The 15,611-nt window shown below is 36.5% G+C and overlaps 1 protein-coding gene and 1 long non-coding RNA gene across 3 annotated transcripts in view; one reads left to right on the forward strand and one right to left on the reverse strand.

Moving 5' to 3' along the window:
• Positions 1-7,365, reverse strand: part of LOC147841277 (uncharacterized) — a 38,273-nt gene extending 30,908 nt beyond the window's left edge. The window contains exon 1 of the long non-coding RNA XR_015503910.1: positions 5,328-7,365. This is a non-coding gene — a long non-coding RNA (uncharacterized LOC147841277). The remainder of the gene's footprint in view (positions 1-5,327) is intronic.
• Positions 1-10,603, forward strand: part of tubgcp2 (tubulin gamma complex component 2) — a 36,321-nt gene extending 25,718 nt beyond the window's left edge. Inside the window, exons 16-18 of one of the 2 annotated variants that reach the window (XR_015503312.1) lie at positions 1,183-1,302; positions 4,473-4,636; positions 10,334-10,599. Coding sequence is in view for 1 of the 2 variants with exons in the window: in NM_200122.1 (NP_956416.1) it covers positions 1,183-1,302; positions 4,473-4,636; positions 10,334-10,409 (360 nt within the window). In the remaining variant the exon portion in view is untranslated. 2 annotated transcript variants of the gene reach the window in all.
• Positions 10,604-15,611: the final 5,008 nt, after the last annotated feature.

Genomic DNA, 15,611 nt, shown 5'->3' on the forward strand with positions numbered 1-15,611 from the left:
TTCTAGACTCATACAGAGTTTTTCGAATGGCCAAGTTAGAAAAGATTCTTATTTGTCCTAAAAAACTTTTACAAATCATTTTATAAATTTAGTAATACAATAATAAGAATTTAATAATAAATATTATTTATTTAAAAATTAATATTTAAATATTTTAGTTAATTCTAAACTAAATATAATACAAAAATTGTCAAAAAAGGTCTAATTTTATACATACAGTTTTTTTCAACTTAACCTTTCTTAAAAATAAAAACAACTTGAAAAAATGTTTTAAAGGTTTTAAAAACTATAATAAACTAAATGTATGCACCACCGTCTGTTAAGGACAGCTTCCTCAGCAGAAAATACATGGAGAACTTTTAAACAAGTGTTACTGTAAGGAAATAGTTAAACCATTATTGTAAATAAAATTATTGAGATGGATTGTTCCCAGTACTAGGTTGCAGCTGGAAGGGCATCCACTGTGTAAAACATATGCTGGATAAGTTGGCGGTTCATTCCGCTGTGGTGACCCCTGATGAATAAAGGGACTAAGCCAAAGTAGAACGAATGAACGAATGAGATGGATTGTTGGTAATTGGATGGGGGTTGGCCAGTTTGGGTAACTATACATAAACAAAGGTAAATTAAGACCGGTTTAAAAAAGATTTACCTTCAACACAATATTTTAGTAAATTTAAGTCTTTTTAAGGCCTAAAATTTAGTTTTTGAGATTAAAGATATTTTAAGACTTTTTAAGACACCCTGTTTTAATCAGTTCAATGCTTCCTTGCTAATTAACATTTTAATTTTTTTTTAAATGGCTACTCCAATCTTTTGAATGGGAATACAGTTGCACTATAAAAACTTAAGTATAATGACAAATTCCCACTATTAACTAGTTACTTATTAACTTTTGTCCGTTTATTAGTTTCAATTATGCTAATTCTTCCCTAAGCACTACCTTACTATCTATTAATAAGTAGCAAATCCAGAGTTTCAGGCAAAAGCCAAAATTTAAGGTTTGTTATTAGTGAAAATTGAACTCTAAAGCAGAGTGAAATTCTAGTGGATTTATTTGGTTTAATACTTGATTTAATTACACAGTTTATTATTGTCTCTTGTGGGTTGTGTCCTTCGCTGGATTTTTTTTTATAATGAAGGTTTTCTTGATTGTCATGCTAATGTTGGATTGTTTTGCAGCGATTCACACAAAGCATGAGGATAGACAGCGAGATGAAGCGTCTGACTCTCGAGCACGGCACTATGGAAGGCACTTCAGTCCTGGCTGATGAGGCCGAGAAAAAAAGACTGGCCTCTAAGGTGAGACGCTGCCATTATTCTACAATACAGAGAATAGAGGCACTTTTAAAAGCACACGGTGTCATTCATGCTATAATCACAAAGTCTAATCACTATCATGTCTAAAATGAATCAGAGGTGTTTTTCCCTGTATCATACAGATTTTCCTATTTGATTGCGTTGGTCAGATGCACTGTGTATATAATATAATGATTCAATTTAGTCCCGTAATGTAAATACTATATAACACAGAGTAATGAAATCTGAAAATGCAGGCTTGCTTTATGTCTGTAGTTTCCCATTTTGATTAGTGCAATCACACACATGCTGTATACATGGGAGTTGCGGAACTGACTGCACATTTACTTAACATTATCCTGTCAATCATCTCTCCTTGCCTTATTTAAGGGGAGAGGTATCATGCAATTCACAGTCTATTTCTTTGACAGAAATCATAATTCTGGGTTGGCACTGGTTTTAGAACTTGTTTTTTTTCAACACAGCTCTAGTTCACATCATTAAAGTAGTGATGTGACGTTGTGCACTAAGGCTTCGAAGCATGTATCAAAAAAATGATACATCTCGCAGTGAAGCAGTGTACTGGAGCTTGATTCGTTTTGCCATCATCACGTGATCAGTGACATCTGATGCTTTATTTTCGCCTATATCCACGTAAATGCTTTGAATTTTGATTCAAAGGTTTAAACACCCCAACGCACCAGTAATTCAACTAAAATGCAATAGTAATTTATAGTAAAAAGCTTTTGAACCATACTAAAGTGTATTACTGTATTATTTACAACTATTTTTAAAGAAGGCCAATGCACATTGTAGTATAGTGTGTAACGGAGGCCAGCTGGTGAGCGCAGCCAGAAAGCCTCACTCTCATAGCCTCCTGCTTAGAGCATTCGCCTACCATGCAGGAATCGCTGAACGAGTGTGTGAAGGACCAGATGGAATACGATAAATGTAAAAATTTTTGAATACCTTGTATTTTACTACAGACATCGGTGGTGTGATGTAACATACCTTATGTGTAAAAAAACTACAGTAATTGAGTAATTTGCTTATATTACTATTGTTGTATTACTACAGGAATGAGTTGGTCAGTTGTTAACATTTGAGGTTTTTGCAACACAGTGCTTTCCCACATCTTAACCAGCAGAGGTCCTCATCGAGCTCTGATTTGGAAAGCTTCAAGTACCGAGTACCTTTTTCCGATACAATTGAGTTGGGCGGTTATCTAAAGGTCCCATAAAGTGCTTTGAAATGTGCATTTTTATTCAATGTTTGACGTAATCTCAACTGAACCATGAAGAGAGGGTGGGACATAATGTAGCTCTTTTTCAAAAACAGCCAATAGCGTTGTTTTATGGGCACCGAAAGCTTCATGAACTATGTGTTCTGAAGCCATTCAATAGTTTTTATAATTAAGATCACGTCAGCATTTCCCTCCGCTGCGTCTGTCATTTGTTCAACATTAATTCACTATTAAAAATGCACGTCACATTTGGAACATGATGAAATTTCCTCAATTGATTCAGTGTTCCTGTCATCATATTTGATCAGAATATAAATCCCTATGGTTTTGCATAAAAGAACTTTACCTTGACAGACTATATTACTTTTTCACTTTGTAAATCATGTTACTCGAAATTGCAGCTCAGAATTTAAAAGAAACGTCTTTAAAAGCTGTTGCACAGATCTACAAAGCATTGACATCTTCCCTTTGTGCTATGAAGTTTTCAAAGAAGTATTGAACATCATAATTTTGTGCAATAAAAGATCTTTTAACTTTATAGTTATTAGGATGTATATAAATATGCTTAGGGCAGCATGATGGCTCAGTGGTTAGCACTGTGGCCTTACAGCAAGAAGGTCGCTGGTTCAAGTCCCGGCTAGGTCAGTTGGCATTTCTATGTGGAGTTTGCATGTTCTCCTCGTGTTGGTGTGGGTTTCCTACTAGTGCTCTGGATACCCCCACAGTCCAATTACATGTGCTACTGGTAATTGGATGAACTGAATTGGCCATAGTGTATGTGTGTGAATGTGTGTGTATGGGGGTTTCCTAGTACTTGGTTGCAGCTGGAAGGGCATCCGCTGTGTAAAACAGATGCTGGATAAGTTGCCGGTTCATTCCGCTATGGCGACTAAGTCGAAGGAAAATGAATGAATGAATAAATATGCTTAACTATTTTTCATGAATTTATTTTGTACCAATACAACGTGCAGTGTCTAACATCTGACCAGTATCACACATGACGTCACACGGGTTCAACCGCACATACCGTTTGCAAAAAAAGACCGGTTGCAATAGCAAACATGCCTTGATGTGCGGTAGGATGCCAAAATCGAAGATCCAAAAATAGAAAACTTAAATTTTACCGTACACCACACTGCTTTTAATGCCAACCTCAGACGTCTTTGGCTAACAGCCATCAAAAGAGCTGAATGTAGTGAGGACCTAACTAAAAATGCTCGACTCTGCAGTTCTCATTTTATATCTGTTCACGCTATGCTGAATCATACACATTACTCGTTTTTGATTACAGCAATACCCTGCTGTACAGGTGCAAGTAAGACCCGGGATCTGTCAAATCATCTTAGATCATTTAAGTGAGCTATGAAGAACAGACCCCAGGTGTCAAATATTCATTCATTTTCTTTTCAGCTTAGTCCCTTTATTAATCAAGGGTCGCCACCGCGGAATGAACCTCAAACTTATCCAGCATATGTTGTTTGCAGCGGATGCCCTTCCAGCCATAAGCCAAGACTGGGAAACACCCAAACACTCTTGCATTCACACACATACACTACGGCCAATTTACCTTATTCAATTCACCTATAGACCATGTCTTTGGACTGTTCATGTTTTTGTCTTATGCTCAAAAATAAATGATTTAATTTGACTGTTCATCCAAAAATTGACTCATCCTCCACTTGTTCCAAACCTGTTTCTTTTCTCTGTTGAAGACAAAGGATGATATAATGAAGAATGTGGAAATAAAACAACAGAAATTGACTTCCATAGTATTTTGTCTCTACTGTGAATATCAATGGCTGCTTTTTACTAACATTTTTCAGAATATCTTGTTTTGTGTTCAACATAAGTTTGGAATGACCAGTGGTAAGGAAATATTCACTTTTAGGTGAAGTATTCCTTTAATCTGATCTGTTTGTCTTCATCTTAGTTTCTAGCTGAGCATGTGGATGCTCTTCAGTCTGACTCCGGGTTCGAGGGGACCATCAGCAAGTTTGACAGTAACTTCAGCACTTTATTGCTGGATCTTTTGGACAAGCTCAGCATTTACAGCACCAATGACTGTGAACACAGCATGATCAACATCATCTACAGGTGGGTCGCCAGAGAAACTTATCTGCACTTCTTCTTTTTGTAACATCTATCAGATTTAAAGGATTAGTTCAACCCCAAAAAGAGAGAAAATTCTGTTTTAAATTACCTTCATATCATTCTAATTCCATGAGACATTTATTTATCTTCAGAACACAAATTGAGATATTTTAAATTAAATCTGAGAGTTCTCTGACCCTCCATAGACCGCAACAGTCACAAGTCAAGAAAAGGAACCAAAGCATTGTCAAAATGTTGTCTGAAAGCTCCAAGAGCACATCTGTGTGTCAAAAATCTGATGCTGTGCTTATTCATACAACATGATTCTTTTTACTTTTGTATTTGTAATTTAGCCAACATTATCACTTAAAATGTATTTAAGTATACAGATTACAAAGCTTTTCCAGGTCTGGAAATTCCCATTTGAAAATTCTATAACTTTTTCCTGGTATGAACCCTTAGGGGCTGTTTACATATTGCGTCTTGCGAAATTGTCCAGTGTTTGTTATTTCCAATGAAGGCACTGGCCTCGTGTGTGCCAAAAGGTAGTGATGTGCTAATATTTTCCAGGCGCACCTAGTTGAAAAAAAATCGCAACTTTTCAGAGTGAAGTTTATTTATGAACTAATTTCGAGAGGATCTTGTGCTTATAATTGTTTGCACCCGGCCCTGCATTATTCAATTTATGATTCACCGATTCCCAGAGATGTATAGTAACGAAGTAGAACTACTTCACTACTGTACTTAAGTACTAAAAGGCAGTATCTGTACTTTACTGGAGTATTATTTTTTTCTCCTACTTTCACTTTTACTTAAGTACATATTTTCCATGAGTTTGATACTTTTACTCCGATAGATTTTTTATGTGCTGCATCGTTACTCGTTACTAGTGGTGTCAAAATGATTGATATCAGTTCAGTAATAATAGGTCATAACCGGTTATTACGTGATGACGTCATTTATCTCCTATGCGCGATGTCGCAATACTATGGCGAAGGACGGAGGCGCGAGGGCGAGGCGGCACAGCATACCGGCCGCTAGTTTACTGTTAGAGAGAAATGTTGTAAAACTTCACCTCTGCCTATCACTCGCTCTCTCACTTTGGACATTTGACCCGCTGGCCAGTTTGTAAGGTAATTTTTCCTCTCTTCTTAGCTGTTAAAGCTGTGGATCCAGACATAAGCGTGCCTCATGTGCAAGCTTTCTCCACTGTGTCTATTACCTGTGATAATCGCGTATTCTTCCCGCCATGGGTGAACAGCGCTTATATTTCTAAAGCCCTTTCTGTTGAGGACAATAACCAATCATAGCCGTGTAAGACCCGCCTGTCAGTGCTCAAAAAGCAGGCGGGATAATATTGACATGAGTTTATTAGCTGTAAATGCTCGCGCTGTCTTCTGTGCATGAGTTTAGTTTGATACATCCAGAAAGAGTGAGCAGGTCAAATTAAGGGCACAGTTTGTATATCTGACTGCTTTATTAAAGGACAAAATTTTATTACAAAAAAACCCTTTAACTGTCACACCAAGACAAAAGCAATAGAAATTTTTTTGATTGCATTTCTTAACTCCTAAAGTCGCTAGTTAACACAATCAGTGCATTTTTATTCAACACATCACATTATTTCTAAATTATCAGCCTCTACCAAATGGTTGAGATGTTGGTTTATGGTAAAAGTACCAGAATTAGTAAATATACTACAGAAAATATGAACTGTAAGACCAATTTCATTAAAAACATAATAAAATAAATAAAAATAATAATAATAAATAAAAATTATTACTAAATCATAGCCATAAGCCATAAAATATTTCAGATTTTCATTTAACACAGTAATATACACATTTTTCTGTTTTTTACAATAAAATCAAAATCAAGTGAATTAGTGAAGCAGGATTTAGTTTGCTTGTTTAGTTTAGTTTCACGAGTGCTTCCAGAAGACAGAACTCCTGTTTATTGTGGTATTAACCAATCAAACTTCAAAACTCCCAAAGTGTGAGTGTGTCTTTGTGTGTGTGTGTGTGAGTGAGAGTGAATAATGTGTGAGTAAGAGAAAACAACAGTGTGATTGTACCTGTGTGTGCGTCTGTGTGTGTGTGTGTGTAAGAGAGAGTGTAAAAACAATTGCAACCTATGTAATGTCCCCACAATTCACAAAAATGTGTGTGTGAGAGAGAGAGAGATAGAGAAAGAACTGTGTGTGTGAGAGTGTATGAATGTGTGAGAGTGGGGAGAGAGTGTACATTTAGGTGTGTGCAGGGCAGTGTGTGTGTGTGTATGAGAGACTGAGAGAGAGAATGTATGTGAGTGAACATGCTGAATTATCTCATCAGTGAAGGCATTTTCTGGTAAAAGGGCCTGACGATGTGAGCTCTTGTACCATAGAAACTATTTACAGAGAAAAACAGTATCGTAAGCCCTGTTTCTTTTCGTTCTGCTTAATCAAGTATTCCAAAAAAGATATTTAAAATAAACAAAACAATTAGTGTATTTTGACTGCTTTCTTTAATAACAACATTACACAATACTTGTACTTTTACTTTCAGTACTTGAGTAGTAAATTTTTTAATAAACTACTTGCAATACTTAAGTACAAAAAATGTTGAATACTTTTGTACTTCCACTTAAGTATGGTGCTTAAAGAGCACTTCTACTTCTACTCAAGTCAATTTTTGATAAAGCACTTGTACTTTTACTTAAGTATGGGTCTCTAGTACTTTATACATCTCTGCCGATTCCTTAGCCACTATAAATAACCTAAGTTCCATATGACAGCCGTCTTCATTTTAAAGAATCCCCCCTTCTACCCCTACTCCTTTCCTAGATGGGTGGCACGGTGGCCCAGTGGTTAGCACTGTTGCCTCATAGCAAGAACGTCACCGGTTCTAGTCCTTACCAAGCCAGCCAACGTTTCTGTGCGAAGTTTACACGTTTTCCCCGGCCTCACGTGGGTTTCCCCCAGATTCCTCCCACTGTCCAAAAACATGCAACTTAATTTAATTGACTAATCCAAATCACGCGCCATAAACATGCTGTAAGTATTTATCTCTTAAGAGCAATTACTATATGTTCATTAACTACTACAGCAGGGGAGTTTTCGAGATCTACCTGAGCTCAAACTTCCCTCTTGCCTTGCAAATAGGAGGGAGCCCCGGGCTCAAGGATCTTATGAGCTCAGGGCTCTCTTCCAGACAGCATCCCAAACAAGCTTTATAATCAATCATCAGCTAAGTGTGAATTCTTGAAATGCCTCAAAGGGCACCACGAGTCATGTGACTAGAACTAACCAATCAGCTTCATACTTGTATGGAATATACACATTTCAGTAATAATGGTAGACTAATTACCTCAGATGCACCCAATGACTGCAGTGCTTTTTCTTTTTCTCTATAGATAAAACTTGTATCAGAGCTGCAGCAATGATTTGTCAGTTTGTCATTCTTTGAGGCCCTGTTTACACTAATACATTTTAGATTTAAAATGCATAAGTTTTGCTGCGGTTACGCCATCAGTCCACACAATTCCGGAGTTTCCGAGAGCCAAAAACTGAGCTTTTTGGAAACGCTAGAGAGGCCGTTTTCATTCTAAAATGCTGCTGCTCCATCTCATTGTGTATGGGGGAAAACCGAGACATCTGAAAGCAGAGGCCAGGCTGCAAACATTCGACTATCCGATTGGGGCTTTCGCAAGTTTGATATGGAAAATAATATAAGAATAATATGCCAAAACTAAGTGAGTTTTTCCTTAAAATAAGCACAATAATCTGCCAATGGGGTAAGCAAAATAATCTTACATCAGAAGGAAAAAACAGATTATTTTGCCTGCCCTATTGGCAGATTATTTTTCTTGTTTTATGGAAAAACTCACTTAATTTTAGCGTATTATTTCTTAAAACAACAATATGTTTTGCTTGCCTAGAAAATGCTTCTTGATATAAGAATTTTTAGATATGTGGACTAGAAACAAGACAAAAGAAAGCAGTTTTTGCTGTACAGGGTGCGCATTTTTTACATTCAATATGATGTATTGCCAGCAGCGCAACACACAAGCATCATATTTCACATAGTAAACGTGCACCTTGATCTAGTGCAAGAGACACAAAGTGCCTTTTACCTTTTTTTGTGGCACACAAAAGCGTTCTTGGAGCTTTCAGACAAAGTTTTGACAATGTTTTTGGTTTCTTTTCTCGACTTTTCTCGATCATTGCTGTCTATAACGGGTCAGAGGACTCAGATTTCATCTAATGGCCCATTTCCACTGAGTGGTATGGTAATTGTCGTTTCCACTGTCAAAAAGCGTACCGAACCAAACCGTATCATACCACTTATTCAGCACCCTTTCCAAAGGGTACCAAAAACGAGAAAGGGTACCAAAAGGTGGAGCTACATGCGCAGCTGAACGCTGATTGGTTACAGAGATACGTCACAAGCTCGTGGAGCTAGACAGAATGTAAACAAAGGATCCGCCATGTTCTAATACACAGCCGAGAGATTACATGGAAATACTATATGCATATAATAACAAGCCATGGATGACCCGAGCTCAAACAAACCTTGTCGTCGTCTTGATGAACAGACACAAAGCCAAGAAGAAAAATCTGCCGTGTGCTGTTGTTGCTTTACGAGCTCGTCTTAAAGTGCGAGCGATATTCGCTTTCTTCCAGGAGCTCGCGATTCCTTCTATATTTGATATAATGAACTTCTTGAGCTGATGATAATAACGTGTGCTTGATTATTGAAGTGTCTCCGTCATCTGATCCATTCAGAAAGAAAAGGACAAGCGCGAGAGTGAAGCGCGGAAAAAAAGAAGCCGGGAAAACACAGGAGCAAAAGTGTTTTAGCAACCTGAATCATGAACAAACTGCCATGTTTATCTTCGTCTTTTGGACTATTATAAACTGGGAATGACAAAATGACTCTCTAACAGAGCTTACATGTGCTGGTGTAGATTACAGACACAGATGAGAGGTTTGCACTGACTGGGCTATATTGCGTGTGTTTTTAAACCCAAATAAGTACTAAATGTATGATGTGTGTAGTTTTTCTGTAATTAATAATATATCAGAGACTGTAAGGGTCAGTATGTGTACATATATGTTCATTTATTTATTTATTTTTTATATAATTACAGACGTTACAGTAGGCTATTTCGCACTGTCATTGATCTGCAGTTATAATCAAACCCTGTCCATAGAAAAGTTAGCAATTAACATTTATAAAGAAAAAATTGTGAATAAAGTGTCTGTTTTGTGAGAAGTGCCATTCATATAATTTGCAAACGACCTGTACAGCTTTACTGTAGACATTTATTTGAGCGAGCATGACGTCGACTTAAACTTTGTCGTACACCACACCCACCAAAAGGGTACCCTTTGTGGTGGAAATGCAAGCCTGATAAAGGTGATCCGTACCGACCCAAACCGTACCATACTGTACCAGTCAGTGGAAACGAGCCATAAAATATCTTAATTTGTGTTCTAAAGATGAACGAAGGTCTCAGGGGGTTGAAATAACATGAGGGTGAGTAATTAATAAGAGAAAAAAATTCCATGAACTAATCCTTTAACCTGGCCTAACAAGTGACAAAAATATGTAGCACTAACCCATTAAATCTCTTGCTTTTGATGAGCTTATACAAGTCCTCATTTAAATTCAGTCTTCTCACCAGAGGTGCTGTGAATAATGAGATTTCTTTTTATAGGCTGGACTTCAATGGCTTTTACACTGAGAGACTGGAGCGCATGGCCATCGAAAGAAGCCAGAAGACGGCAGCGTAGCATTATCTATCAAAATATCCAGCTGTTTTATAGTGTCCTGTGTTGATTTGTTGCCTAATTTCCCCACTTAACTATATGTAGTGCTATTATGTGGTGCTGTAACATGAAGCACTTCTCTGTTAGACATGCTTTTAATGGTCATGTATAAATTCCACAAATTCAAACTCGAATAAAAACTCTGTATAATAAAGTAATAATGTAGCTTTGCCTTCTTTTCCTGATCCTTCTGTCACTTCATTTCACTTTGTATGCAAGTGTATTACTTTCACAAACAACTTTTGTTTTGTCATATTAGTAGATGCTGAAGCCTTTTGGGTTACTTTTTAGATCAGGGGTGTCCAAACTCGGTCCTTTAGGGCCGGTGTCCTGCATGTTTTAGTTCCAACCCTAATTAAACATACTTAAAACAGCTAATCAAGCTCTGTTTAGGTATACTGGAAACCTTTAGGCAGGTGTGGTGAAGGAAGTTTGAGCTAAACTATGCAGGACAATTTTCAATGGAGGGCCACCCAAGTGAGGCAACTCGCTCGCACTTTACAGCTGCACCTAGTTAAGATGACAAGGAGCTTCTGTGACCACAATAAATGCAAACGGCTGAAGTTTAAGGTAGACGCAATGAAAAGTAGACGTTTGGAAACCTACCTAATGTTATAAACAATAATTCCGATGATAGCGATCATGTGGTGAATGTTGATCTTGTGTTGAGCCCAATGAGCCTTACATCTAAAAATAGAGCAAGGGTGTTTCTTTAGTGACATTGCTTTGACTCACATGCTGAAAATGCAAATGTGAAACAACAAACTGAGGATATGGTGCCTGTCAATCAATATTGATGGGCGGGTGGACAGCACTCCTACGTCAAGTTGCGGTCACTCTAAAAACCACTCCAATAACGTTTTTATGTTGTTAAATTAAATCAAATAAAATGGACTGGGTGTGTTTATATCACCCCAATATGACAGTCTATACACTATACCTACACACATGTCTGTCCAAACAGCTTGAAAAGTAGATTTTTCACCTTAGGTGCTTAAGTTTCAGCTCAAAATACCCCACAAGTAATCGTTTATAACTCTTTGAAACTGCCTGTTTTAGGCCTTGATTTGAATTGTGCCATGTTGGTTAAGTCGCTTTAAATTCAAATGAGGTTTTTTAAATGAGCTACAAATGCATGTGCCTGGACTTTGTTATGGACACTGACTTTATTCATTTATTTTCCTTTGGCTCCTTTATTTTATATCATAACCAGTGGCATAGCGGACGTACCACTATTGACCAGGGGGCCCTACGTCATTAAAAGTTAAAAGTGCTGATGATTGTGATAGTAAGTGTTGTTTTGTCATCTTTCAGGTTGTATCTCAGCTTTAATGCGCTTTTTTAATAAATAAATGAAAAAACAAAGCAGCTGTTTGCCATCGTGACAGCAATAGATCAAATGGACCGCCGATAGCTTTCACTCCAAAATGGCGGGGATGTTGTTGGGCGCTGCTATTGCAATGTAACATTCTATTTAGTGTTGCCTCTTGGTGATAAGCTCTTTGCTTCCGGTGAACGGTTACAGCATCGATGTTGTAATGTAATTAAAATATAATCAGTTAAATAGATGAAAAGCCATTTACATGCATGCGCCTGTCAGCATTAGCAGGCGAGTGCAGAAACTCCATTGAAAACACTGGGGTAAGAAGATAAATGTTAATATTTTAAAGACATGGCAGGTAAAAAACGTAACTTAATACAGTGCTTCTTGTATTTTCTGAGACCCACTTTATATCAATCTGGCAGTGAAGATTGTTGATTTTTAAAGAAAATAGACCTTAAACGTGCCAATTTTGGGTAAAGTCTAGATCGGATACGAGGCCGGCCGTTGTCGTGAGAAATCGGGTTCCCACATTAATATAGCAGCATTTTTTAATGACACTGTATAAAAATAATTCACATTTTTACAGTACTGTGACGGTTGGGTTTAGGGTTGAGTTTGGGATGGGCATTAAAAAATATAATTTATTGAGTAATTTAATAGATAGCATAAATAATACTCGGTACAACTACTGTTTTTACAGTGCTGTGACGGTAAGGATTAGGGTTGAGGTGGGGGTAGACGTTAATAAAATACAATAAATGGGAAATTTAATGAGTAATATAAATAATTCTCGTTAACGTCTGGCCCCAACCATATCTGATCTAGCCAGCCTGATCTCACGAGGAAACGTAAGTATTTTAGTTTAGTGGTTAGTGGCTTTAGTTTAGTAGTTTAGTGGCTAATTTGTACGAATTCGTTTGAGTTCTGTCGTACGATAATGTATGATTTTAAAAAAGGAGGCGTGGCACCTAACCCCACCCCTAAACCCAACCGTCACTGGGTGATGAGCAAATCGTACTAAATTGTATGAATTAGATCGTACAAATTCATACGAATTAGCCACTAAAACAAAAAGTTACAAATTGCTGTGAGATGGTGTTGGATCTAGCAACAACCCCAATTTTTTAACTGCATACAGTTTACCGGAAGTGCTTGATCCAGGTTACTGTAAAATTAAAAGTCCTTCTGCATATACTACATATTAGAAAAAAAGAAATTGTTCAGGTAGGATTTTTTTTTTTTAAGTCGGGATGCACGCAAGGTCACGTTTATTACAATTTTAGTTCCTGTATTGCTAATGTACTGTATTACCCAGTCATGTCTAATTTTAAAGCAGGGAGAAATCACAAGGAAGAGTGGCGATCGAATATTAAGCAGAAATAAATAAGAGAAAGAAATTATTCTTGAATGAATTCAAGTTGATTTAACTGTCGGTTGATGGCACTATCAACATACAAAAAATTATTTAATGATAAAACTAAAACAGAAATATATTTTAATACTGTTTATTGAGTGTTATTTTACATTTAATTTTACACTTTTTTTAACTTTCGAGTACAGTACATTTCAAATCATTTTGTAATGCTGATTGTAATGCTACAAGTAGATAAAGTGACCAAAAAATAACAAAAAAATATTTTAATAAAGAATTATCATCAAAATTAACCAAACAAATGTAACAGTTTACACACTGAAGTGTAAATATGTGTGTGTAGTGATTTACATTTTACTGAAACTGATACTATTCTCTGTAATTTGATGCAAAAAGTGCAAAAAGACAAAGTTATGAAAAATGTTGAGTTACTTATTACTGTTCAACCCTATACAGCAGTTTACAATTCCTGTAAGTAAACAGAAGTAGATGTATAAAGTACAGAGACTTACTAAATATGGAGCATAGATGGTTTGGAACACTTTACTTGAAGAGGTTGTGAATAGAGCTGTTGCGAATATGAAGACCCACATGAATATGAATGAGGTTTTACAGCTTATGGCAACTGTCATTACTTGTCATTCACAGTTATGTCATTTTCAAAGCAAAGATACCATTGTTTTGTGATATCTTTATGACAACTTCACAAACACATAATCTGTCAGTGTCTCTGTAATGCCAATTTGACATTACCAAGACAACACAACTTGTCATAAGTATGTCATAAACATGACACAGCAGATTCATTATCAGTCTTAAAAAAAGTTTGGTTTTGACACAGGCTGTCATGAGGCCCTTATAATTGTATCAATCTGTGAAGTTAAGCAAACTGAACTTTTTTTTAATAATACTCATTGAACTAGCTTCATTTTTTTCTTCACCTCGACTACAGTGGTTCAAACTGAATTTGTCATTAAAATGTTATTAAGTGTTAATAGACTGCAAAATGCTTTTATAACAGTCATAAATGTTTTTCATTTCATGTCTTTTAAGTTTCCTCCTACAGATATTCAGATAATTGCCAATTTTAAATGGCGTACAAAATATGAACATAAAAATTATTCATTTAAATAAATACTGTAGGTCATATAATATTTATAGTATATAGTATTATGGAATATTTTAATAAATATAGCATTTGAAGTTCTTTTTTAGTTTTATTCTATTAGCTATTAACAATTAAGTGTCATTAAATTAGATTAGATACATTTTAATACCTTATAAAACAACATTTTTTATCAAGAAAGATATGAATCAATAAAGGACAACCGGTGATAGTGATGGAGGAAGTAACTGCAATTGCTGTTGTCTCCACAGGGCGTCGCCGTCTCTCTTTTCACACAGACAATAACCACACAGTGAGAAAAGGGAAAAGAAAACGGACTCAATTTTTCATTTTGATAATATTGAATCCCAAATGCAGTATGATTGTATCCTGTATTTCCCTCTCCAGTCCACCAAGTCTCCAATTTTTCTGTCAGGGTGCCCATCAATTACTTATCGTTAGGGGTTTCATCAGGAGTATCAACTATAGCTGTTTGGGTTATTGTTATATGACTATCACAGCAAAGCAGATATTCCACACCTTCATGTTTTGTAGCATTACAAACATATTAAATATATCTATCAATTATATTGTTGAAGGGTTAGTGGTCCTAAAAATTATTGTTATTGAAAAATAATGATAATAATTTCTCACCTCTTTGTTGTTCCAATCCCCTGAGACATTCATTCATCTTCAGAAAACAAATTAAGATATTATATCTTTAATTCTCAATAGACATTGTTGTGGAAAGAAGATTCTGGTCTGCAAAATATTCTAAGTCAAAGTTCTCAAAAAAAAAAAAAAAAAAAGACTAAGTTTGAGATCTCCGATGTCTTTAGGAAAAGCAGTTTATTGTTACAGCAAATTTACACATTACACACCTCCCTTAGCTTATCTACAAAAAGGATCTCAAATCTCTCAGGTGCCCGCCACCAATAAAGTCTCAAAGTCCAGGATAACGTGAAAGTAGGCCGACCAGAATTCCAGCCACAATTCGTTGACAGAGAATGCCTCCAAATACCTGACCCTCTTGATTGATGCCAATACGACGGGCAGAGCTGTCTTTATGGACAGAATTTTTAAAGGTACTAAGTTGAGTGGCTTGAACAAACCTCTCTGCAGACCAGCCAGTACTACAGACAGATTCAAAGAGGGCATGAGAGGGGAGAGGGATGGATTTAATCGCCACGCACCTCTTTGGATGATTAGATTATGCTTCCCGTGCATGTTGCTATCCATTGTGTCATGGTGAGTAGAGATGGCAGCCACCTATACTTTCAGTGTGAAGGGTGACAGCCTACACTGCAGCTTATCCTGAAGGAAGGATAACACAAAACTAATCTGGCAAGTTCGGATGTCTTCTCA

This window comes from Danio rerio, chromosome 12 (assembly GCF_052040795.2).
Source record: "Danio rerio strain M-AB ecotype USA chromosome 12, GRCz13ab, whole genome shotgun sequence".
NCBI lineage: Eukaryota > Metazoa > Chordata > Actinopteri > Cypriniformes > Danionidae > Danio > Danio rerio.